Below are 22352 nucleotides of genomic sequence, written 5' to 3'. Positions count from 1 at the left end.
TAAAATAAAATACGTTACTTTGGAGCAAACTAGTCTACATGTATCTGCCTGGAGCTAGTCACTTCAGCGCCATGTCTTGATCCTGGATGCAGCCAACCAACGCCCCCCCCCCCTCCCTCCAGAGAGATTGTATCCAGGCTTGCCATTGACGGTAACTACTGGAGCGGGGAAACGGAGCAGGACATTCATCCACTAGTAGCGTCTTACCCTCTTCACAACGAACCTCTTCATCCCAACTTCATGGTGTGATTGGTGATTCGCCACTGCTGCTCGACAAGGAGAGACACACACTCGCCAATCACGGACTCTCCGCAGCAATTCTGAAAAGGCCTGGCTGGTCATGGGGAGCAAAGTCCCGAAGAACAATCGATTATCCTGGGCTGAGATCGTCATCGTAAGAAAAGAGTGGGTTCAGTTCTTCTCATCGATTGTTTATTTGTATGATATCTGGGCTTGGGCTACATCAGCTGCACCCTCCTTCAAGTTTGGATAGACCCGGGGGCATTCGATCACATACGTAGCTGATAGGGATGGGGAGACCCAGGAGAATGCTCAGACTGGCTGGTAGCAGATCTCCATGCACCACCACCACCACCACCACTACTACTACTACTACTGTACGTATTCTGAATATTAGGTTGGTCGTGTTTCTTTTGTTCGTTTTTTCTTCTTTTTTCTTCTTCCTGAAGCCTTTCTCCTTCCGCTGACACGTTGTGACACTATTATGGTAATGTTACAATTCCTCTTATCTTGATATCCGTCTACTCCATATTATCCCTCAATTGCACACGTCGTAGTTAAATGCAGCTCATCAACGTTGCCATCATCTTGTTAGGCTGGATGAGGACCTCTAGGAGATGTGCTTTGACGGAAAATCTATGCCAAATGGAGCTGTACGGGGAGAATCAAATTGATGGTCTCAAGCACTGCCACTGCTGCACAGAAGAGCCTGCGTCACATAAATATTTACCTATCCCCGAGGCATTTACAAAGTGTAAGATCGTTTCAAACAATCTCATATCCACAAGGTTTTTTTTTTTCTGGAAAGAAAAGACGGAAGGATCAAAAAGAGGATATTTTACGACGAGACAAGAAAAAGGAATATCCATCAGGTGATGTTCAATCAGACATTTGATAACGTCGCTGTCATACCCCAAGAAATGACACTCGAATCAGGTATATTATACAGCTTTTCATTCTAAAACATACCGAGGGAACCTGGCAGCCCAGCCCTCTTGAAAATGGGAGCGGATATATGTGACAGAAGAGAGAAAGGGATGGAAAAAAATCCTGCATTAAGAACATTTCTCCAGTGGAACACCATGATTAATATTTCTAAGCTATGAATTGCAGCGGAATTCCCCAAATTCAAGCTTCGAAGATTTGTAAAAATAGACATTGCTATCTGCTGCTAGCTTACAATGATTTCCCTTTCGTGGTCTAACAACAACCACCCAGCAGCCGGACGCCAGCTACAGCCAATGATCGTAGTATATATATATATATTTATATATATATTATAGAGAAATTATATGGCGGCTGCCAACTCATGCCTGCAGATATGGACCTTACAGCCAGCCCAGTCTCAACTGGCCCTCTTCCGGTCTCCTATTTAGGTACACCTTTCCACCCGTGGACGTTTCTCACCATCTAGACTATGAGACCACTCATTAACTGGAAAGAAAGTTAGGAGCTAATAATACACACCGACATGCATGGACTGGAAGCCTTCATGGTGCAGACTTAACGTCCTTAACCACTAAGAATCTGCTTTTGTAGCTAACCAGACTGCTCTTCAAAAATACGTGGAATATCGAAATATGCGGAAATGTCCCATTTCAACTTACGCCAGACACGGGTTGTGGACAGCTTCCTTATGGATCCCGGAACCGAAACCGGATGTTGATCCAACATCAATAATAGCACTATATAATTCAGGTACATGCGAATTTGGAGGATTAATCTGTGGTAATATTGAAGTTAAATTCTGTTTAACTTTCGTACCTTTCTCAGAAAACATGGTTCATCGTTTCCCCCCCCCCCCCCCTTTTTTTTTTTACCGCTGGTTATTATTCTGTAAGAGAGTAATTCGAACTGCTTTTGCAGGATTTATTTGGTTCAGACACACGTTAAAGCCACACCCGTAAATCGTACATACACACGACACACGCCCCATTGCATCTAACAAAGAAAGGTCGAAATGGAAGACTCGAAGATCTCTGCTCGTAATTGAGCACGAAGACCTAGGTAGACAAAGGGGGTATAATAAATTGGAACTGCGGATTGCCATTACCCGTTATAGTCATTGCGAGAAACAAGTTTGGGAAACAAACCTCAGGACAGGGTAGTGATATTAATAATAAACGAGTGAGATGGGAATGGGTTCGAATGACAGGGTAAAACAAGAGAAGGAAACACGTCAATGACTTCGAAAAAGGATAAGAGGAGGTTCTGAGAATCCCAATGTATGAAACCATGCCACGCTAGAGAAAAAAGAAAGAAAAAAAAAAAAGAAATGACTTTAATAGCACCTCAGTGTGGTGTTGACTCCATGATTATGCTTTTCATTTCATCTTAGATCATTCAGGCATCAAACCATCAAGAAGGGGGATTATGCTTTCTCCATTCTTAAAAAAAAAAAAAAAAAAAAAAAAAAAAAAAAAAAAAGGTAATAAAACGAGGAAGATAGAATCAAAGACATGCGAAAAATTCAAATAGCAAGAGACTCAACCGCAACAGTAGAAAGAGGAGATGGAGAGAAAAGCAAAAGAAAAAAAAAAGAAAAAGAAGAAACACGAAAAAGCTCGTGCCTGACGCATCATACCTAGCTACCCATGCATGTATGCAATAATCCGGGACGCTGACCCACACTCACACCCATCCAACTCCCCAGATTCCCCAATAAAACAACCTTAATGCCTCTTCCCTGTGCGGTGATCACTTGTAATCATGTTACCGTCATCTTCCTCCTCCGCCTCCTCAACAACAACAGGTGTTCTCCTCTCATTCCGCCTCTTAGGCCTCCGCCTCCGACTCGAACTGATATTGCTCGCCGAATCCGACGGCAAAATCTCAGAAATGCTATCATCGATCCCATCATCCGTTGAGCTCTCCCACCCATTACTATTTAGCCCGTAAGCCGACATGCCAAGCGCAGGCGTACCGGAGAGCACCTCAACGGCTCCCCAACTCCCGCGACGTGCAAGATTGGCAACCTGCAGACCCGCGCCACGCTCGCGCAAAGCACTGCGGACCGCTTCCGCCTTGACATGTAGGATCTCAAAGGCATCTTCAAGCGCTTCCATGCCGAGATATATATCCCGTTCAATTTCAGCGAGGGCAGCAATTTCTGTGTCCTCGTCGACGAAAATGGGGGCGCCAACAGTCGCGTGGGTCGGCGTAGAGGTGCGGGAAGGGATGGACGAACCGCCAATTGGCTGGCTTACGTTTCGAAGTCTGGTGTGGGACATTTGGGATATGGGCCTTGCGGAGCCGGGTCGCGAAGCCCGCATGGGAGGGGCAGAGTAGGTTTGGGGGAGGTCATCGTCGGCACCGCTGCGAAGGAAGCCGTCGAAGCGGCCAGAAGTGAGGATATCCCATTCATCGTTGCTAATTGCTGCTAGTGTAGCGAGGACGTGGTGCACTTCAGGGTTGTTTAATAAGTAGATGGCTGTTTCTGGGTCTCGTGGGGGTTTTGCTAGTCTGTATAAACGTTGGATGGCAGCACCGGACTGAATTATAGCCTGTGGTCGATCTCTTGGTTTGGGGGTTTCTCGTTTTGGTTCTGGAGGACCATTTGGAATCTCTAATAACGCACTAAAAGTTTCTCTCTGTTCTCCGTCAAGGTAGGTTAACATGGCGAACATCAGGGTCTCGTCATCAATTTCATCAGGAGGACTATCGGTTTGGTCGTTGCTGCAAGTAAGCCATTTATTCACAGCCTGCTTCGTTTTTCGAGATTGTCGAACGTAATGTTCTCTAAACTCCTCGGGTATGTCCACGTCCATTTTCTGCATGGGTTCCAGACCATCAGAACCTGGGAGGTCTGCCGTACCTGGTTTGGCAGCAATGTTAAATGGAGGCCACGATGGCAGATCCTGTCGACCAGAAACAAGTTCCAAAACCTCCCCCCAACTCACTCCCTCTTCTGAAGCTTCGCTGGTATAACACATTGCACACTGGCATGATTCTGATGAAATGTCCCGCGCAAAGACAGCTTCTAACCTGTCTAAAAGCCTCCTCGCAACTGATCGATACCCAGTGGCCACGGCTAGGGATCCGCGTTTTGATATCACTTGGCGATAATCGTCTAGTAACTTATTGAACGGCTCAAAAAGTTTTGTCGCAGCTATCGATGGCTGGAATATATTCTGAGGCATGTTCGCAGATTCGCCTGCTCCAAAGAAACTCCTGGGAACATGGTATTTAAGCCCGCCATTATAGAGCAGATAGTCTACTTTGGGAATCGTAATTGGTACATAGGGAGGTGGGGGCGGAGGTGGAGGCAATCCAGTCCCCCGAGATTGAGCCTCTGAAGGCAGACTTTGTTTCCACGGCGAAAATCCTCTCGGAGGAGGTGTTCTGCGAGGATCAGGTGGAGTTCTTCTCGTAATTGAAGGGCGCTGATAAACCTTTGGCTGGTTGGGTGCGATGGATGTTGCATCTGAGTCGACTGCGGAAGATGAAACTTGGATTTCAACCTGAGTTACTGATGAATGATCTGGCGATGAAGACGTTGTCTTTCGACGGGATGACTGCTTGACTGAGTCACTCCTTCCTGATGGCTTTGATTTGGTCGGAGAGGTATTGGTTTGGGACTTATGTGGATAGTGGAGGGATTCAAATAATTTCATGCCTGGTGTGCTTGGGCCTGGTCCTCTGCTGCTCGTCTTCGAACCCTCATCTGACTTGCGGCGCATACTAGACGCCGATTCTTTCACGGTAGTTTTGGGTTTATGCTTCTTCTTTTCATCTTGGCCCTTCATGGTATTCCGTTTCTCTTCCGGTTTCTTACTCTCGCTTGTTGTACTATTCCTCCTTGTAGAATGTTGATCAAGGTTTGTTAACGGGGGGCTTGGTGGGGAACGGTTGGTGCTATGCCGTTTCGATGCGGCCTCTTGTCCCGTAGGACTACTGCCATCAGCCTTTACCGTGCCATTTTCTTCATCTCCTACAGTTATATCCGTGGGTTCTGGTGTCAAGATATCCACTTTTTGTTGGTCCAAATTTTCCCGACTTCCCACTACTTCCTTGCTATGTGCTTTGGAGAAAGATGGATACGGTAAACTGGACCTTGACTCCAGGTAGGAAGCAGAGGAGGGGAGGGAGTTCGACTCGGCGGAGGGCATGGATGGATTCGGTGCGCTGACTCTCGAGTCACCACCAGCGACAGCCCTTCTTCGTTCCCTATCTCTAGATGTGGGGTCGCTTGGCCTTGTTTTGTGGAATAACCGCGGCGACTGTCTCTCATATCGAATGTTAGAATGTCTAGACCCTTCCTTTTCACCAGCATCTCCTTCAAATAATGAAGGAGGTGAGCGATATCGAGGTCGTCGTTCTCTGTCTCTTTCTCTCTCGCTTCTGTGTGGGCGATCCCGCTCCCGTTCCTTCAAGGGCATGACGCACGCCGGGGTGAAAACAGGCATGGTTTCCGACGTAATTTACGGACTCCGGTGTGGCGAGTAGTCCACTTCTGGAAGTTCTCTTGCCTAAGAGACGGATGTCAGCCACTAGGAGCGTATGGCGTCGGCATTCGACCTGAAAATGCTTGGTGCTTGTGGATTCGATTTAGACCTGGTTTGGTTTAACGTGAGGGTCAGGGAAGATGTGAACAATCGCTATGGAGTACGTGGTTGGTCGATTCCCCACAAAATGCTTCCCAACGTCACCAAACTCCTTTTATCACTTTTGACTGACCCAGTTAGGCTGCGAGAAGCGTGAATCCTCAACAGCTGAATGGTCGATACACGCAGGCTACAGAAGCCACAAATAAAATGATGTGTTGCGTGGAACACTGGAACACAACTCTGACCACTGGCCTAAAGCGTGGTTCAATCGGCTTTGTTTTCTGTGGTGCATAGTTATTATGGGTGCCAGCCGAGAGGAAGCCTTAGAAAGAGAGTTTGGGCTTTGAAAATGTTGATCTCGTTGATCCTGGAAGCATATGCTGCGTAGTTAACAGATACAGCTTACGGTGGATGATTTGTGTCGTCGTCGATGAGTCTCTCAGATGTTGTGATTGCAAATTACCGGATTCGGCCATCACCATAACAACTCGAATAAAATTTACTTACGAAGATTCGAGAGAAACATTCACTGGAAAAAAAAATGAGATGTTAAAACTGTTCTCTCTTCTGCTGGTTCATGAGCACGTTGTGAGAAGATGTGTAGAGTTATATATGTACTAGATACTCTCCAGCTATCAGTCAGATCCCAAAGTATTCATGTTTATACAAATATCAAAAATATATCGGTAGAGGTTAGTTACCCTGAACTGTCTTTTCAAAATATGCTGATTTTTCCACAGTCGGAGTCTCAAGAAGCCATCTCCCATACGTTTCAACAATAATCCCCCCCTTCAGCGCCGCAAGCCGGAGCTTCCTGCTTGCCCTCCTTCTGTTGCCTGTTTCCTTCTCCCATTCCCATCCCTCCTTTAGCCACATCCAAGCTACATACGCCCGCAACTCTTTGTCCTTGGGGACAACTGATTTCCATTCGGGCACGAATTCACCAGATGCCTCTGTGCCCTTCCAATCAATCGCAAGGCCCCTCAGCTCATCCCGACAAAAAATTCGCCAGCTATCAAGGGCATAGGAGCCCAAACCTGGAATATGGGCAATTTCCCAGGCAACTCGAGAATCACCATCATCCACGCATTCCCCGGGTTTTATATCTAGTCCATCTCCTTTGTTGGGATAATGTAATTTTCTGTACCGTTTCCCTTTGACTGGGGGATTTTCGATCCAGAGCTTCGCGAGATTAATACATTTCCGGGCACGGGCGTTCTGCAAACCCAGACAGCGTATCATTGTAACCACATCTTCCTCCCGTGCCTCTGCAAGGGCAGATACAGTAGGATACCTCTCAAAAACATTGTATAGCACAGGAATGGCGACTTCACCGCGAGTCCGGTTGAGGAAAATGGTCGCGATCAGCAGGCGGAATGGGTCATGGGCCAGTTTCTCTTGGATTAATCCGAAGGAGGTGGCCGATATTGGAGGGAATGGGAGACAGGAGGCGCCGCTGCGGGGTTTGTTGGGGAAATACGGTGATATCTTGGGCTGTCTGGCCATCAAGCTGTGGTGCTTTCCAGGCGGCTCTGAATTCTTGTTGGAGATTGGAACCCTGGGAGTGCTGACTCAGAACTGCGAGAAGCACCGGAGCTATATCACGTGGACTCATCCCGTTCTCCAGGATTCGTAGCTAGCATCAATAATGCGACGTAAACATTTTCTCAACTCCAGCTTCTTTCAAACCGCAAAATCTCGGAAAGATTTTTCTGGGCTTTCAGAGGGCACGGCAGTCTATATGTGTATAAATGACCCATTCCACGACCCTCGTAGCCTTCCGTCACGGTGCCAGATTTCCATTTTCTTTTTAAGAGCTTTATATTGCTAGCTCTCAAAGGGTTCTGAGGTGTTGGGCCCTACCATGGCTCTGGGTCTGCCGTTCATGAAGAAACCGGATGGCATGTTCCATGGGAATCCCTGAGTCAATTATGCTCCAAACCTAATCTGGACCAAGCGGAATACACATAAACCGTCTAATGAATGCCGCCGTTCGATTCGCTTATCTTACCACACTGCTTCCGAATTAACACACTGTTTAAGAGACCACATGAGTCACATACCAAAATTATATTAATGCAGACCAGAAATGAGGCAACCAATGACATTAGACATCTAGGTGATGAGCACGCATGGCCCAAAAACAAAGATGTTGGTTTTAGTTGACTGGCGGGAGAGAACATCGGCGAAAATCATCTTTGTACGGTGTAATTCTCACCTGACTTTGTTTTCTGAAGAACAAGACCAGGGTCTGCTCCCACAGCTAGATGGAGAAAAAAGGGTGGAACGAGAATAAAAGCCGAACTTTCTTTAAGAAAGAGACACAGGAAGAATTAGTATGTCTCACAGACAAGTGGTTCTGATGAAGCTGCTGGATTCCGGGAGTTTTCTAGTAGAAGCACCAATACACTGGGCGCACGTCAAAACATTTGCTTGTAAACACTTGCAAAACAGTCCCTGCGTTCCCAAGAGTGAAATGGGCCTTCTTGACCAACAAACTAATATACAGACTTTCGTCATGGCCGTCTACGAAGGCACCTACGCATCTGTCTTAAGTGCCATGTGGCAGACTTCTCAACCCCCACACGCCGGGGCCCTCCCACCGGCTCCTAAACATGCAGATACATTTGCGCTACTTTTATGATTAATTGGACAGGAGAAACAGGTGTTAGTTACTATTTATGTGGCCCGGCAGTGACATCTACTACTCTTAAGGCATCACCAATTTCAACACAACGTTTTAATAGCTTTATTCGAGACAAGTGTATGAAATCTGTTTAACACAAATTCCTTCTCCATATACATCTCAGCATAACTACTTCTTCCTTTGAATTGCCCAGGTAGCTGCTAATCTCCTGAGTGGAAAAGGTGGATGGGGGTGATATCTGGCCGAACCGATGAGGCTTGAGTGGCAGTCGTTGTCCTTGAAGGATTCAACATTTGACTGCTGAGAGAACTGAATTTGTATGCCGTCCATTTCTGTTTGCCATCTTGTTCCGTGAAGTCAAATGACAAACACCCCTCAGCTTCAAATTCAGTAAGGAGAGGTGATATGACAAAGAGTATGATATATATCCGTAATTTATGTATATTTACATTACAAAGGTTCTTCATATTTCATCGGCAGAACTTGCCATACAGTAGTTACTCTCTATGATAACTCGAATGGGTGAATTTGTTTTATTGCGGCACAAGTCTTCGAGTTACTGATTAGGACCAAGTCCATACTAGTTATTACTCTATCAAAATGTGGCTGAGATCATTCGCCAATCATATGACAGATGACAGAATCGCCCAATCATATCTATCAAACTGAACCGTACTTGACTATGTCAGAGATGAGATAATTGCAAACTGGTAACTAGTTAGTTAACTGCTGAATGGATGGGAAGAGTTGATGTCTCACTAGAGAGGTGTTCGCAGTGCCGAAGCTCTGAAAATCCAGATTTTGTGTCTCCCGGACCGCCTTTGCCCTCTTGTCATTACACGGCCAGAGTTGTTTGAGGGTTAAAATGGAAGTAGGATCTGCAAACTGTACCAGAGATCAATTCGACACTGAACTGGCAAAGGCTCTGCACACGTTGAATGTGTTACAATGACATCAGCCGCGCATCCCTTGGCTGCGATTTACTGGTTTCATAAAATCTTCTCTCAGAACCAAATCCCATCTGCATATAGATTTCGAGAAACCAGCTCGGGAAAATGTATGAAACTACGGCCTGTGAGACTTCTTTCTGGTTACGTGATGGCAGTGGTTAGTCGAGAGAGCAATATTGCGGTGAAACTTCATGCTTCAGTCATCCATCTGGATAGCTCTGGAGGGAAATATAATCACATTTACGAGGCAATTGGTTCAAGAGAGAAGATGCAAGATAACCATGGTATTTCGCCTAAACCGTAATATATGCGCAGGACATATATTCTTAAATGAGAATCCGATTGAGATAAGAGAGAGAGCTTGAGGGTTCTGTGGAGCACTGCGGTGGGAACTTAGCTAAACCCGGCCGGCTACTCTAGCAACACATACGTAGGACAGCTGCCCGAGTGCCTGGCTTCCCAACATCGTACCTAGGGTTCTAGTGGCACCGAACTTGGGAGTATTAGCATGGCCATTCAGGAAGCATGGAAAGAGGAATGACATTGAGCAGTGAAGATAATTATAGCTTACATGCGCAGAAGAAGCATTTCTCTAGCTCTGTCCATATACGGGTAAGCCATTATCACGTAAATGGCAGAATGAACCGGACGGTGAGAACATGAAATCATATTCTCACCGGAATGAATCAGCTGCTCCCCTGGAGACCAACTAGTAATAGGAATACTCAAGCCTGCGTGCTTGCACCGTCATTCCGCGAGATGGACCGGGGGACAAATCACCCATGAGCTAGATACTCTGCAATCACCACAGACTGGGGATTAGGCAGTGGATTTTACCTTCTTCTGGAGGGTCAGGATCAAGGTTGAATAAGATCATCCGGCCACAATACGAACGGCGGCTGCAAGATTCTCCGACCCTGCGCGAATCATGTTATCAAAAGCATCCATGGAGAGTTCTCGGACCCTTCATCATCACTAAAACTCAAGAAACTTCTCATCACGCATGGCAAGTAGGAGACAGCGTCAGGCAAGTCGCTCATCTCACCGCCTATTCTGTTGGGCGCCACTGTTGTCGGCTCAGCTTTGGTTCTTTGTCACAGAGCGCAAAGGCATCAAATTGTACTATAGCAAATGTGGACCGGTTCTCCTATTTACCACCAACTTATAGCCCTGTTTTCACGGGAAAACACCAAATGACATAGTTTCTATGAGATCGAATAGGAATGGACTGAAGTTAATGAGAAAGGAAAGACAAAATTGGAGGTAGAGTAACCATTTCAACTGGGCAGAATCTCACAGCGCACCTTCACAACAATATCTCTTCATATCCAGCTGTCTTTCAGCTAACTTTTGTCTTCGATACAAAAACTCGGACACCCTTGGAGTCAAGTTTGGCACGAGGAACAAAGAAGTCATGTTGCAACTTCACGTCGCTGACATCTGTCTCATAAAGTTTAAAGTCAAACTGACGGAAAACAAGTCCCATGGTACAATACAACTCTGCCCAGGCAAGACTACAAATGTGTAAATTGCCCATGTCTTGTTAGACTATGTTCTTAATTTTTCAACAGCAGTCCCAGATGTGCTGGGAAGAACTGGGGATCCAAGATAACAACTTACTTTATTCCTAAACACGACCTTGATCCTCGCCCAAATGCAACAAGATATCGCTCAAGTGGTGTCCCATCCGGCGCCAGAGGATCATCTAGCCATCTTTCGGGAATAAAAGAATGCGAGTCTGGAAAAATTTTTCCATCGTGGTGGACATCGACGATTGTCATTGCAACTGTTGTTCGTGCTGGAATCGTCCACTTCCCGTATTGCAGGTGCTGGTCCTGACTCCTGGGATTGCGAGCAGAGAGGCCGTATGAGAGCCGAAGAGACTCCTGGATGCACGCCTTAAGGTAGGGTAATTTCTCGAGCTCTAATAGTGTTGGAGAAACGTTGATATCTGGGAATGCCTTCACGAGTTCGGAGCGAAGCCTCTGGGAAATGTGGGGAGTGTTGGCGATATGAAATGTAGCCACTGTAAGGGCGTGTGCGGGAGACTCGATGCCACCACCCATTACGCTCTGTGCTTCACCAGCAAGACGATAATGTGACTTTTCCTGTGGCGGAAGGTCACTCTGCAGGATTTGTTGGAAGATAGTGGGGCGTGATAAGTTTTTCTCCAACGGTTCCTCTCCCCGAACGATACGCCCTGTCAAATCCAATAGATCCTGTGAATGTGATCATCAGCATTTTATGAAAGAGTCGATAGCTACCGGGAAATTCACCTTCTTCAACTTCAATAAGTTTGCCAGAGCAGGCTGCATCCGCTCTATCCATCGATCTGGCAACGCATTTATTAACTGCCTTTAAATTAGCACTTGATATCCGAATATTATGAGACCAGAACTTACTGGAAGGAACCAGGGAAACTGAGATGTGACGTGGCCAGACGCTCCCATGGACTGAAATGCTCCATGGAAAGAGTCAAACTTGGGAGAATCAAGCTGGTTATAGCCGAACCCGAGCGCATATTGCATAACAACATCACCGCTGAGGCAGGGATAGACGTCAGAGATCACCAAGGGTTGGGAGCTCTCCACGAACTCCGAGATTCTTTCGCAGAGCCGCTCCACACACTGACGTATTACAGGTTCAAAGTTTAAGGCCATTCGCCTTGAAAACCTATGTGTAGGAATGCGTCAGGGAATCATTCCCGAAGACATGATAGGCAATTAATAAACACCAACATTTGGCTAAGAGCCCCCCTTCTCTCGCGATGAAGAGTATGCTCAAGGGTGGTGAAAGTCACATCTTTCATCCCAAATTTATTTTCCCACCCAGGCTTGTCCAATCTTGTATTCTGCCCATAAGCCTTCTCGAAAAAGCTGCTGTCCCTGATATGGATCTCGTCTGGCGCTACCCGGATGATTGGACCTATATGAAAATTATCAGCTTTTGACCTTCAGGAGAGGGATCATTACAAAAGGCATATACCATATGTATCGTGCAACTCATCGATTTTGCGAGAGAACTGACCCAGAAGGACGATCTCATAGTATGCCTCATACCATCTGGTGAGTGCTGCGAGCTTTGGACCTGGAAAACCAGCAAGCGGACTGACATACAGCCTGTAGATAGCAAGATAGGCAAGATATATGAGCCAGGCTCCAAATGCAGCAGCAAACGTTTCAGGAGCCTTGGGGACAGTTATCTGGAATGCTCCCTCCGCCATCATTACTGTCTGTGAGTTGGAACCTGGAGAGGCATCGCGAGAGGGACTCGCAGATACGGCAGCCTTATGTTGCGGGCACATGTTCTACGATTCGCTAAGTTGGAACAATACTGACGAGTTAGAGACTGATGGATTCTCGAACTAGCTACCCCAGGGCTCGGCTGGCTGGACAATGGACCCCGGGAAGGATTGAAATGCATCTGGAGTTCTTGTACTAGTTTAAGTATCTCCAAGTGTCAAATGCTAGTGTCTCCACAGCGGACCGAACCCGTACGACCCATACGACCCATACGCGACCCATGCACCAACTTGCTTCCTTCGGGTCCTAATCACAATAGGGTTTCCCATTGCACGGCTGGATCATGAACTTGAGAAAAACAATAATCAACTAAATTGTTGGTCGCATTGAAACTACGGTTAGTGTGTCCGCTATTTGGGCCCAGGTGGGACCCCCCTGCCAGAGATAAATTCCCTGGCTTGCTTCTCTGCCCCGGGGTCCCTAAAAGACGTGTTCGGCAGGTTAGGAGACTCTTCAACACCCTGGCAAGCGGTTCACACAACAACATTACCGACTCATGATCAACAAAAGGCACAAAAAAGAGCCGATAACCTATCCTCAATACCTTACCCAACACCGAAACTCAACTCCCGGTTATTGATTTTGATGGCCGCAATGCAGGTTCGACCTTGGGTAACGTCGAGTGCCGCCCAATGTTAGATTTTTCCCTTGACGACATTGAATGGACTGGAAGTATGGTCCCGATGAAGCTTTTGATGTTATTCATGCACGTCAGATCGGATGCAGCGTCAGTAACTGGAACAACTTGCTTTCGCAATATTTTAGAGCACACGAAACCAGGTGGCTTGCTTGAAATCCAGGAGCCGGAGGCATGGATGAGGTCTGAAGTTGATACGATGAGCAACGAGACGGTATGTTCTCAGTTTAACGTCCTGTGCAATGAAGCCGCGAAGAAGTCCATGAAGAAGATGAATATGGCAGGTTAGTTAAAGGGCCTGCTTATTGACGCTGGGTTTGTGGATGTGCATGAGGAGGCTATCAAGGTATGACAAACGCAGCTGGTATCCCTAAGCATTAATTCGGTGGCCTTTATCATTTTGTAATTTCCCCTTTTGTCCATTCACATATTATATTTCTAATTTCTAAATTACGACTTCTCATCGTCCATGTATATTCATATAGCTATCCGTACACAAGTATCGTGCATAAGCATACTGTATGCAGGCACACAGAGGAAATGTTCCTGGCTCACTAACACAGCCAATAGCAACTGACATGTAGACACTGAACCGCCATTGCTATAGGCCGAACCCCTCTCCGCGCCCAGTTCCCACTCTGCGTTGCAAAACAAACCGGAGCTGTAATTGTGTGAAATATGCATTGAACGACGCGATTCCTGCGCCAATTCCCTTCCAACAATACAGAATGCATGTATGATGTTACCCTCGCAGCCTAATCTTGCTACCAACAACGTCGTGCTGGGCGTGCATGGGACGAGAAAATGGTATTGTCCTGTTGTTAATGCCTTGCCTTATCTGTGTATGCTGGCTAATTGTCGGTGAGTTTATATGGATTCTTCAATGTGACTCTATCGCCATTCCATTGTCTGACGATTTGTGGTCATTGAACGAGACAACCGACAAGCAGCCTATCTAATAAATTCCCAGAGATGACTCCTATTACATGCAGATAAACTATAAACCAAAGGTTCTACACAAGAAGATTCCCAGAACACCATGTCTTCCAACAAAACCCCTTTCTCCTGGGTGTTTTGGGGGGTACATTCCCTGTTTCAGGCAGCTCGTTCTTCAACTCGCGATATTAATGCCTTTTGAGATGTATAAAAAGAGCATAGGGGCTGAGGAATTTTGCTGTTCGGGTCAGTTCACACCGAATGAATCATTTGGCCATTTCGGCTGGTCGGGGGGATTAGCGTACATCATCGATGCGTATTATTATCTTCCGCGTCATGCCAGTCCTCTCCTGTATCCTGGCTGTCATACGAATCTTCGTCTCCATCACCGCCGGGCTCGATGCAATTGGACCTTACGCAGCGGACCATGATCAGCACAAAACTTAAATCACCCAATTTTCTCCTTCAAAAACTCTTTCCGCAAAAATCCACGCCTCCAACAACAACAACAACAACAACCCTCTTTTAATTTTTCCTTCCCGATTCCCCCTCTCCCATCCTCCCTGAAAGGAACACAGGCCCCACCCACGGCCAAAACTTACCAGTATGGAAGCCGCCTCCTAACACACCGCGACGGAATGTGATGGACAAAGAGATACACATTCCCGACATCATCCAGATGAATCCACTCGGGTACCGGATAATTCAACCACTCCAACGCCTCGGGAACAAAAATAAACACAATCGGACCGTACTCGCGCATATCGCTCCCCGTGATCGCGATGTGATAGACGGCCACATTTTGGATACCCCGCTCAGCCCTGCGGCGCGCTTCGTGGTCTGCCGATGCCCAGTCTGCAAAGACAGATATGAACGGCGAGGGTTCGAAGGGCGGCAGATCTGGAGGCTGTGGACGGCGCCCGTGTAGATGGCCTAGGATTTGGTATTGGAGGACCATGTATTCGTGGTTGGAGGCTAGAGCGAGTGGGACTTCTTCTTTGGAAGCGGCATGTATGCCCTGCCCTGAGACGTATTTAGCTCTGGACCTTTCGTCCTCGACGCGGTAACCGTTGAAGACGAGGCGTTCGTTTAAGTCCAGGGGTTGGGGGCTGGGAGGGAGTGACACTAAGGGTTCCATTGTTTTTGTTTCTTCGTCTTTTTTTTATTATTTTTTTATTATTTGATTTTATTATTGGTATTATGTTGTTGTTGTTGTTGATGTTGATGTTGTTGATGTTGTTGATGTTGTTGATGTTGTTGTTTGAAAGATGCAGCAGTGAAGATTGGGGAAACTGGCTTCACTTGACATTATGTATTTGTTTGTGCGCAGGTTCCTGGTTGTGATAAAAGAGTCGGTTATACACAATGCATCACGGTGTGTATTGGATAGTTAATAATTGTTTTGGGGCCGGGTAAGTGTGAAGGTGTCTGCTGGGAAGGAGAGAGAGCCATGTTGCGCGATCTCTGTCTCTGTCTCTGTCTCTCTCTCTCTCTCTCTCTCACTCACTCACACACACACTCTCTCTCTCTCTCTCTCTCTCTCTCTCTCTCTCTCCGTTGGTCTCCCCCTTTTTGTTTTTTTTTATTTTTATTTTTTTTACTTTTTTGCCCCGTTGAATCGCTAAAGTGTTGGTTAGTCCCAAGCAAGAGATCAAAAGATGTTTTTGAAGTAGCCAGCGCTCTGCTATTTTAACCGGTATTCCTGCAGTTGACGCAATGATGCGTTTGCAGTTGGGTGGTGCAAGCCCTGATTCAGCCACATCTCACGCAACTGTGTGCAACCAATCTATGATGTTCTGATGAACCATCTGGAGAGGTTTAGTAAGAGGACAGATACCTGGCAATGGTGACAATGACAAACGAGGAAAGCTTGTCGGAACGACTGACTAACTGGCGAAAGAACTCGAGGAATGAAGTACTTCTTCTTCCTCTTCTTCTTCTTCTTCTTCTTCTTCTTCTTCTTCTTGACGGATGATATGGATACCATTGCTAGTTAACCGTCCCCTCTGCCTAACATCTTATGTCTAGAGACCGTGGAGTGCTAGGCCACCAACCCCTGCGCCCTCCATCTACCACCCGTCCCTCTCATCAGTGTATCAGAATAATTACCGCAGGGCCCAAACAAGACAACAGAACTTGGCCAGACCCGGAACACAAAGTAGTCATCCCCCCTTTCCATGTGATACTCTCCCGCAGCCCTGGAGAAGGTTAGTTAAAGATAGAAACCATCCAAGGCCAAAGCGACAGCCAGGAGGGAGGGGGGGAAGAAAAAGCCAGCCAGGCACACTCCCGCCTCCATCCTCAGATCAATAAGCGTTCAAGTCTCTCTTCTGGATCCTCCGCTCCGAGTGAGAGAGTTAGTTATCCCTTTTCCAGCCACAAGCGTTGAACAGAGTCGCCTCTCACACTGCTGAAATTTCAGTCAACCATCTTCGTCCCGAGTTACCTTTCAGCAGCCCTATAAACCATCCTGCCAAGCGTCCACATGGAAGAGAACATCCGCCTACATAGTTAGTCGTTTTAAGTCGCGCTCGGTCCCTTGGAACGTATGTACTGGCATTATTATGGAGGATAGTTTAGCTAACTAGTGGACAGCTTGTGAGTTTCATTTAGGCGCCCGGAAAAAAAAGGAAAAGAAAAGGGGGGGGGGAAGATGGTTAACTACAGATGAGAACTAGCGTAACCGGACCGTTCAAGACAGCTAAAAATTGCGAACATGGACACGGCTCGTATTTTTAGTGCTTGGGGACAAGGGCTGCTGGAAGCGGGACGCGACTGTAGAAGCAGAAAGAGGACATCTGATTCGGTGCGCATGTGGCAGGTTCTATTTTTGCTTATTCTACCTTGGTCAGTGAGGGTAGTTGGGGAGTTGAGAAGTGTGTTGTTGTATGAGAGTCGAAATCTCCTTGATTAGATTGTGATTCTTGGGTGCGCCGCACGCTCATAAATAATAAGTAATAAAAATATCCCCCAAGGTTTAAGGGACCCGTCGATACTATTGTATTACTTTTGCCTTGGTAAACAACGGTGAGGAGCTACTCCGTTCCGGATTTGCAATTGTTGCAGGGGAGAGGGGGAATGGGTTTGTGGCCCATTCACACCCACTGAACATGCTCCATCCACCCCAGAAATTCAAAAAGAAAAAGAAAAAGAATGCGATGGCCAAGAGGAAGTCCTTCCTGCGGAGTACTCCAGCCTCAAAAAGCCGTTATCCGCTGCCCATGGCTGGCTGGGTTCATGTGGTGTGGATAAGCAGCTGCCTCTAGAAACTTTTGCGCCCAGAGCCCTTTTTCCCATTCCCTATCTCCCCATCCCCCCCCCCCCCCCCCCCCCCCCCCCCCCCAACCAGTCGGATAAACAAAATATCCCTACGTTTGCTTTTCTTCTGCTGTTTGTTGTTCCTGCGCGGAAGTCCGTGAAACGAGCAACCAACTGCATATATTTGCACATCTTTTCCGATCTGGAAGATGACGGTTGCATCCATACCACTCACTGACAGGCCGCGGAATAATAAAAGTCCACGGAACTGAGATTCTAATAACCCCCAGCATCAATGCATGGATGGCGCGTGTTGCGGAACTCCGAAGCGACCAGGGAGGGCTTGTTGTAGATGGTCACGGTAGTTCATAATATGGAACTCTGTGCAATCCGTCGCGTCAACAAATGGCAGGCAGCAGGGCAAATTCTCCCGGCACCAAGGGTGGAAGAAGATCCTTGGAAGTTGGACGACGCAAGAAGGGAGGGGGAGGGTCATCTGCGTTGGCGACGTGATGGATCTCCTTTGATTAGTTCCTCCCTTTTTTTTTTTTTTTTTTTTATTTTTATTTTTTTTTTGCCGGGTGTGCGTTGTTATTAGTTGAACAGCCACTTCCTGCATGTGTATATCGTGTGTATTCCCATCTAAGACGGGGCGATTTCAATCATGTAAACACGGAATATGCGATCAGTCAGTCGCTGGGGATACGGCGCAGGTAGTTCATGTCCTTGCCCTGAAGTCCTGCGTTGTGGGAGAATCCTCAGCCGCGGGAAGTTTGGTGCCACATACCGCATCTTTACCAAAATTACACTCTTGCGGGTCGAGAAACAGCCCTAGTGCAGCCAGATCCTGCAAGGCAATTGGCTGTGCTGGTGCTGGTTGCTCGTGCTCGTGTATCTGCACTGTTCATACGGAGTGGTATGTGTGTGTGTGTGTGTGTGTGTGTGTGTGTGGTTATATAACCTGTAATTGGGGGAGTTGGGATCAATCCGTGCGCCTGTGGATGAAGACCAGGAAAAAAGAAAACAACGATCAAAATAGACCGAAGAAGAGACAGAAGAGGCAGAACTTAGACGACTCAGAAGAGAAACCGGTATCATTTATTTATTTATTAACCAACTAAACTATTCAGAGGAGCTTACCCGGTTAATAAAGAATTAGAAGAAGTATTATAACTACACTCTCCAATATACACTCTTCCTTTTCCCTCCTTCCAGTCGCCTAACGTTTACTCTCCCAACTTACCTCTCTCCGCCTCACTTTTTCTCTATTTTACCTTTTCATCTCGCCTCACCAACCGCACTCCCGCACCCTCTTTCTTGCACTTCGCATCCTCACACACACTCCAACCCCTCTTGAGCTCCTCGGGCCTCTCGGGCATCAACACCTGCCAAGATCAGCCCCATCTGCTCTCCCGCCTAACCGTTCCCGTTCCCAGTCCAGCATCTGCTGCAAATCTGGTGTCCGTTTTCGTCCCCTACTCCTCTAGTATCCTCCCTGATCTTCCCGCGATATCATGGTGTCGTTTCAATGCGAGGTGAGTTGTAGCCTTTTTGCGTCTTCTTTGGCGATTTCAAAGAGACTTCGATTGACTGGCGGTTTACTCACGCCCATTATTTCCCCTCTTATCCTCTCTTATTCTATTGTGGAGTGGCGTAAAGTATCCGTGAAAAGCAAGGAGAGAGAAAAGAAAAGAAGAAGAAGAAGAAGAAGAAGAAAAAATAGAAAACGACTCCCTGCTAACTGAACCCGGCTTCACAGGCTTGCGGCGATGTCATCACCAAGAAGAAGACTGATCCCCACCGTAACCAATGTCATGGCGCTCGTTTCTCTTGTCTAGACTGCTCAGTCGAATTCCCCGGAACCTCATATAGAGCCCATACAGTAAGCCGCCATGATTTTTTTTTTTTTTTTAACTTTCTTTTATTGTATCAGCTTCTTGCCCCTTTATTTGCTCTTCCATTGGACCATTTCTCGTCGCAATGCCTCCTTGCCTCATATATCTGCCTCTACATTCACATCATTGTCGCCAATTCGACATACCTGATTTAGCTGTTCGATACTTGTTGTTGTTGTTGTTGTTGTTGTTGTTGGTGCCGTATGTTCGCGCTTAAGCGTTGGTTGCATAATATTTTGTGCGCGCCGGCCAGCGAGACAGCGGGAATGCGACGGACAAATGATTCGTTTACGGATAGGGCAGAGAATCCTCTCATGTCTCCTTGTCTCCACGTATGACCGCGCTGATTTGGCAGACGGCGTCCATAGCCTGCATCTGCTGCGTGATAGTGTCTGCGGGTGCCATTGGGCAGCAATTAGCTCATGACATTCCATTCGCGGCATTCCACCCTGAAATCTTAGACAATCTACAGGCAGATAAAGGGGCTGACTGGTGCAATATTATTTCCCGCTAACTCTTTTCTGGTTCTTTGAATCGCCCTCTAGTCTTGTATATCCGAAGCCCAGAAATACCAGGGTGCTCTCTACAAGGAGAAGCCCGGCAAATTCAAGAAGGCCAAGTCCGTGACCATTGTTGAAACCCCGACCTCCAAACCCGTTGGCCCCCGTGACCCCTGGGTAGAAGATGTTACAGATGTTGACGATATCAGACCTAAGAATAATAAATCTGTTCCTCCGCATGCCCCCAGTCCTCCGCCGGCTGTCCCCCGCCCGGAATCCGGAAAGTATACTTCTGCTACAACCAAGTCCAGTGCCCACGTGAACGTCTTTGACTTCCTCGATCCGTCTGACACCCCAAATGCATCGACAGTTTCGCTTGGAGGATCGAAGGAGCCCATGGTTATGCTGAAGCACGCACCCCCGCTTTTCAACACACCCAAGGAGCTTGCAAAGCTTGCTAAGGGAAAGGACGACGAAGTGATTTACGACTTGGCCTATGAAGAAAACGGTTTCTCCTATGGCGCGGATACCCTCGAGTCTCCAATATACCAAAACGGCGCCGCAATGGATTCCACATCATCTATTTATAACAACTTCATGACCCCTGCACCCAAGCGTAGAAGAGACCCACCCCGCCAAGAACGTGCTTCGTCCCCAGATCAAGCCACCACAAATGGTGTAGCAGGCACGGGAGATAAGAAGCGCAAACGTGGCCATATTGAAGATATCAACCCCGAAATCGCCAACTCGGCGACATACGCTGATGATACTCCAATGCTTGACTCCCCACCATCAACAGCAAATGCTGCTTCTAACCCGCTAACACCGTCCCTGAACCACTCAGGACTGACTGGCGGCCTAAACCGCATGATGAGAAATTACTCACGGACCCCAGACGCAGATAACAAAACCGATGATGACGATAGCGACAAGGGACATCGACGCTACCCCCAAGATCCCGCATCGCCTCTCAAACGCACGCGCAGGGTTGACAAGGAAACTAGCAACAATGGTAGTACTAGCAGTCACACCGGTAATGCCGGTGGTGGGAGTCACAGTGACGGCGCCGGGATCGCCATCAAGGGCCGCGCGGGTCGCATCATGTCCTTCCTTGGCGGCGCGGGGATCAACGGCGTCACCGTCAATGGTTCCAGCAATGGCTCGGTTAGCCGTGCGTTGGTGCGCACCCGACGACGCTTACCGTCAGATGGCGCTACTCCTGCTGCTGCTGCTGCTGCTAGACGGCAAAAGCGACTCCATCACGTCGAGCAGCCGGATCGCTTGGCGAGGCGGCGCAATCTTACTAGCAATAGAAACGGAGATGGATATGATGAGAATTTCCCGCGTCGTCTAAAGGCTATTGAGTATCGGATTGATAGCGGGTCGGAGAACCGGTCGCGGTCACCGAATGGGTTGCAGGAGGTTGGTAGGGAGGGTAATATTCTTCGGCTTGCCGGGGGGGAGAATCGGCTTGTTGTGTTTCAGGGGGATGAGGAGGGTGAAGATATCAATAGTCATAATAATAATAATAATAATAATAGTAATAATAGTAATATCAACGGCATTAATATTAGCGATGGGGATGGGGAGATGGAGAGGAGGGAGAAGGCTGGGGCGTTTTTGGCGCTTGTCAATAAGGGGCCGGAGTCGGAGAGGGGGTGGTCAATTCACAAGGCACTCAAGAGGTTCCATCGGGAGCTTGGAGGGGGGGAGGTTGAGGGCGGTGATAGGGAACGGGATGCGGGGAAGGATAGGGGGAGGGGGAGGGGAAGGGATAGCAGGGATCGAGAGAGGGAGAGGGAGAGGGAGAGAGAGAGAGAGAGAGAGAAGAGGATTGAGGAGGAGAGGGAGTTGTGGAGGACTTTAAGGCTGAAGAGGAATGATAGGGGGGAGGTGGTTGTTTTCATTTAGATGGAGAGCTGTCTATTGTTTTGTTGTCTGGGGATTTCGGTTTTTGATTTGTGCCTTTTATCACCATTTATGCATTTCAATCTGTCTTTCTTTTTTCTTTCATCTTTCATTTTTCTTTCTTTCTTTCTTTCTTTCTTTCTTTCTTTCTTTCTTTCTTATTTATTTATTTATTTATTTATTTATTTATTTATTTATTTCTTCCTTGTTTTCTATTTTTTTTCTTCTCTTTTTTTCTCTCTTTCTTATTTATTCCGCCCTTTTCTTTTGCTTCTCTTCCTTTTCCTCCTTCCTTTCTCTTCTCCCTACTTTTCATTCATTCTGCTTCTCGTTCTGATTAACTGGGCTTTTGACATGAATATACAAGGCAATACGACTTTCGGTTTACATATGGAGGAATCAGTGAACAGGCATTTCCTTTCCTTTCTATATTACCTGTTTTTTTCATATATTTTTTTTTTTTTTTTGCACCTTTCTTCTTGATCCTTTTATATAATCTCTGTGCTAGTTTTTGGCTATGATGTTGTTTATCT

At 47.1% G+C, this 22352-nt stretch overlaps 7 protein-coding genes across 7 annotated transcripts; 3 read left to right on the top strand and 4 right to left on the bottom strand.

Annotated features, from left to right (window-relative positions):
* Positions 1-2912: 2912 nt before the first annotated feature.
* On the bottom strand, positions 2913-5645 carry PADG_07994 (uncharacterized protein; the record flags this gene model as incomplete). The annotated part of the gene is made up of 1 exon (XM_010764970.1): positions 2913-5645. The coding sequence occupies one exon, from the start codon at positions 5643-5645 to the stop codon at positions 2913-2915; it is 2733 nt and encodes a 910-aa protein (XP_010763272.1).
* A 94-nt stretch (positions 5646-5739) lies between these two features.
* Positions 5740-6080, top strand: PADG_12388 (uncharacterized protein; the record flags this gene model as incomplete). Its single annotated transcript, XM_010765103.1, has 2 exons — positions 5740-5844; positions 5925-6080. The coding sequence occupies 2 exons, from the start codon at positions 5740-5742 to the stop codon at positions 6078-6080; spliced, it is 261 nt and encodes an 86-aa protein (XP_010763405.1).
* A 399-nt stretch (positions 6081-6479) lies between these two features.
* PADG_07993 (uncharacterized protein) lies at positions 6480-7292 on the bottom strand (the record flags this gene model as incomplete). The annotated part of the gene is made up of 1 exon (XM_010764969.1): positions 6480-7292. One exon carries the CDS (start codon positions 7290-7292, stop codon positions 6480-6482), a length of 813 nt encoding a protein of 270 aa, XP_010763271.1.
* Positions 7293-10722: 3430 nt separating this feature from the next.
* PADG_07991 (uncharacterized protein) lies at positions 10723-12687 on the bottom strand (the record flags this gene model as incomplete). Its single annotated transcript, XM_010764968.1, has 6 exons — positions 10723-10897; positions 11004-11602; positions 11660-11734; positions 11786-12056; positions 12122-12308; positions 12369-12687. The coding sequence occupies 6 exons, from the start codon at positions 12685-12687 to the stop codon at positions 10723-10725; spliced, it is 1626 nt and encodes a 541-aa protein (XP_010763270.1).
* Positions 12688-13317: 630 nt separating this feature from the next.
* On the top strand, positions 13318-13989 carry PADG_07990 (uncharacterized protein; the record flags this gene model as incomplete). Its single annotated transcript, XM_010764967.1, has 3 exons — positions 13318-13536; positions 13618-13668; positions 13930-13989. The coding sequence occupies 3 exons, from the start codon at positions 13318-13320 to the stop codon at positions 13987-13989; spliced, it is 330 nt and encodes a 109-aa protein (XP_010763269.1).
* Positions 13990-14564: 575 nt separating this feature from the next.
* PADG_07989 (uncharacterized protein) lies at positions 14565-15396 on the bottom strand (the record flags this gene model as incomplete). The annotated part of the gene is made up of 2 exons (XM_010765057.1): positions 14565-14670; positions 14861-15396. 2 exons carry the CDS (start codon positions 15394-15396, stop codon positions 14565-14567), a joined length of 642 nt encoding a protein of 213 aa, XP_010763359.1.
* A 4281-nt stretch (positions 15397-19677) lies between these two features.
* Positions 19678-21822, top strand: PADG_07988 (uncharacterized protein; the record flags this gene model as incomplete). The annotated part of the gene is made up of 2 exons (XM_010764966.1): positions 19678-19743; positions 19957-21822. The coding sequence occupies 2 exons, from the start codon at positions 19678-19680 to the stop codon at positions 21820-21822; spliced, it is 1932 nt and encodes a 643-aa protein (XP_010763268.1).
* Positions 21823-22352: the final 530 nt, after the last annotated feature.

Source organism: Paracoccidioides brasiliensis, assembly GCF_000150735.1.
Source record: "Paracoccidioides brasiliensis Pb18 unplaced genomic scaffold supercont2.13, whole genome shotgun sequence".
NCBI lineage: Eukaryota > Fungi > Ascomycota > Eurotiomycetes > Onygenales > Ajellomycetaceae > Paracoccidioides > Paracoccidioides brasiliensis.
This window is presented reverse-complemented; position numbering and strand designations above follow the sequence as displayed.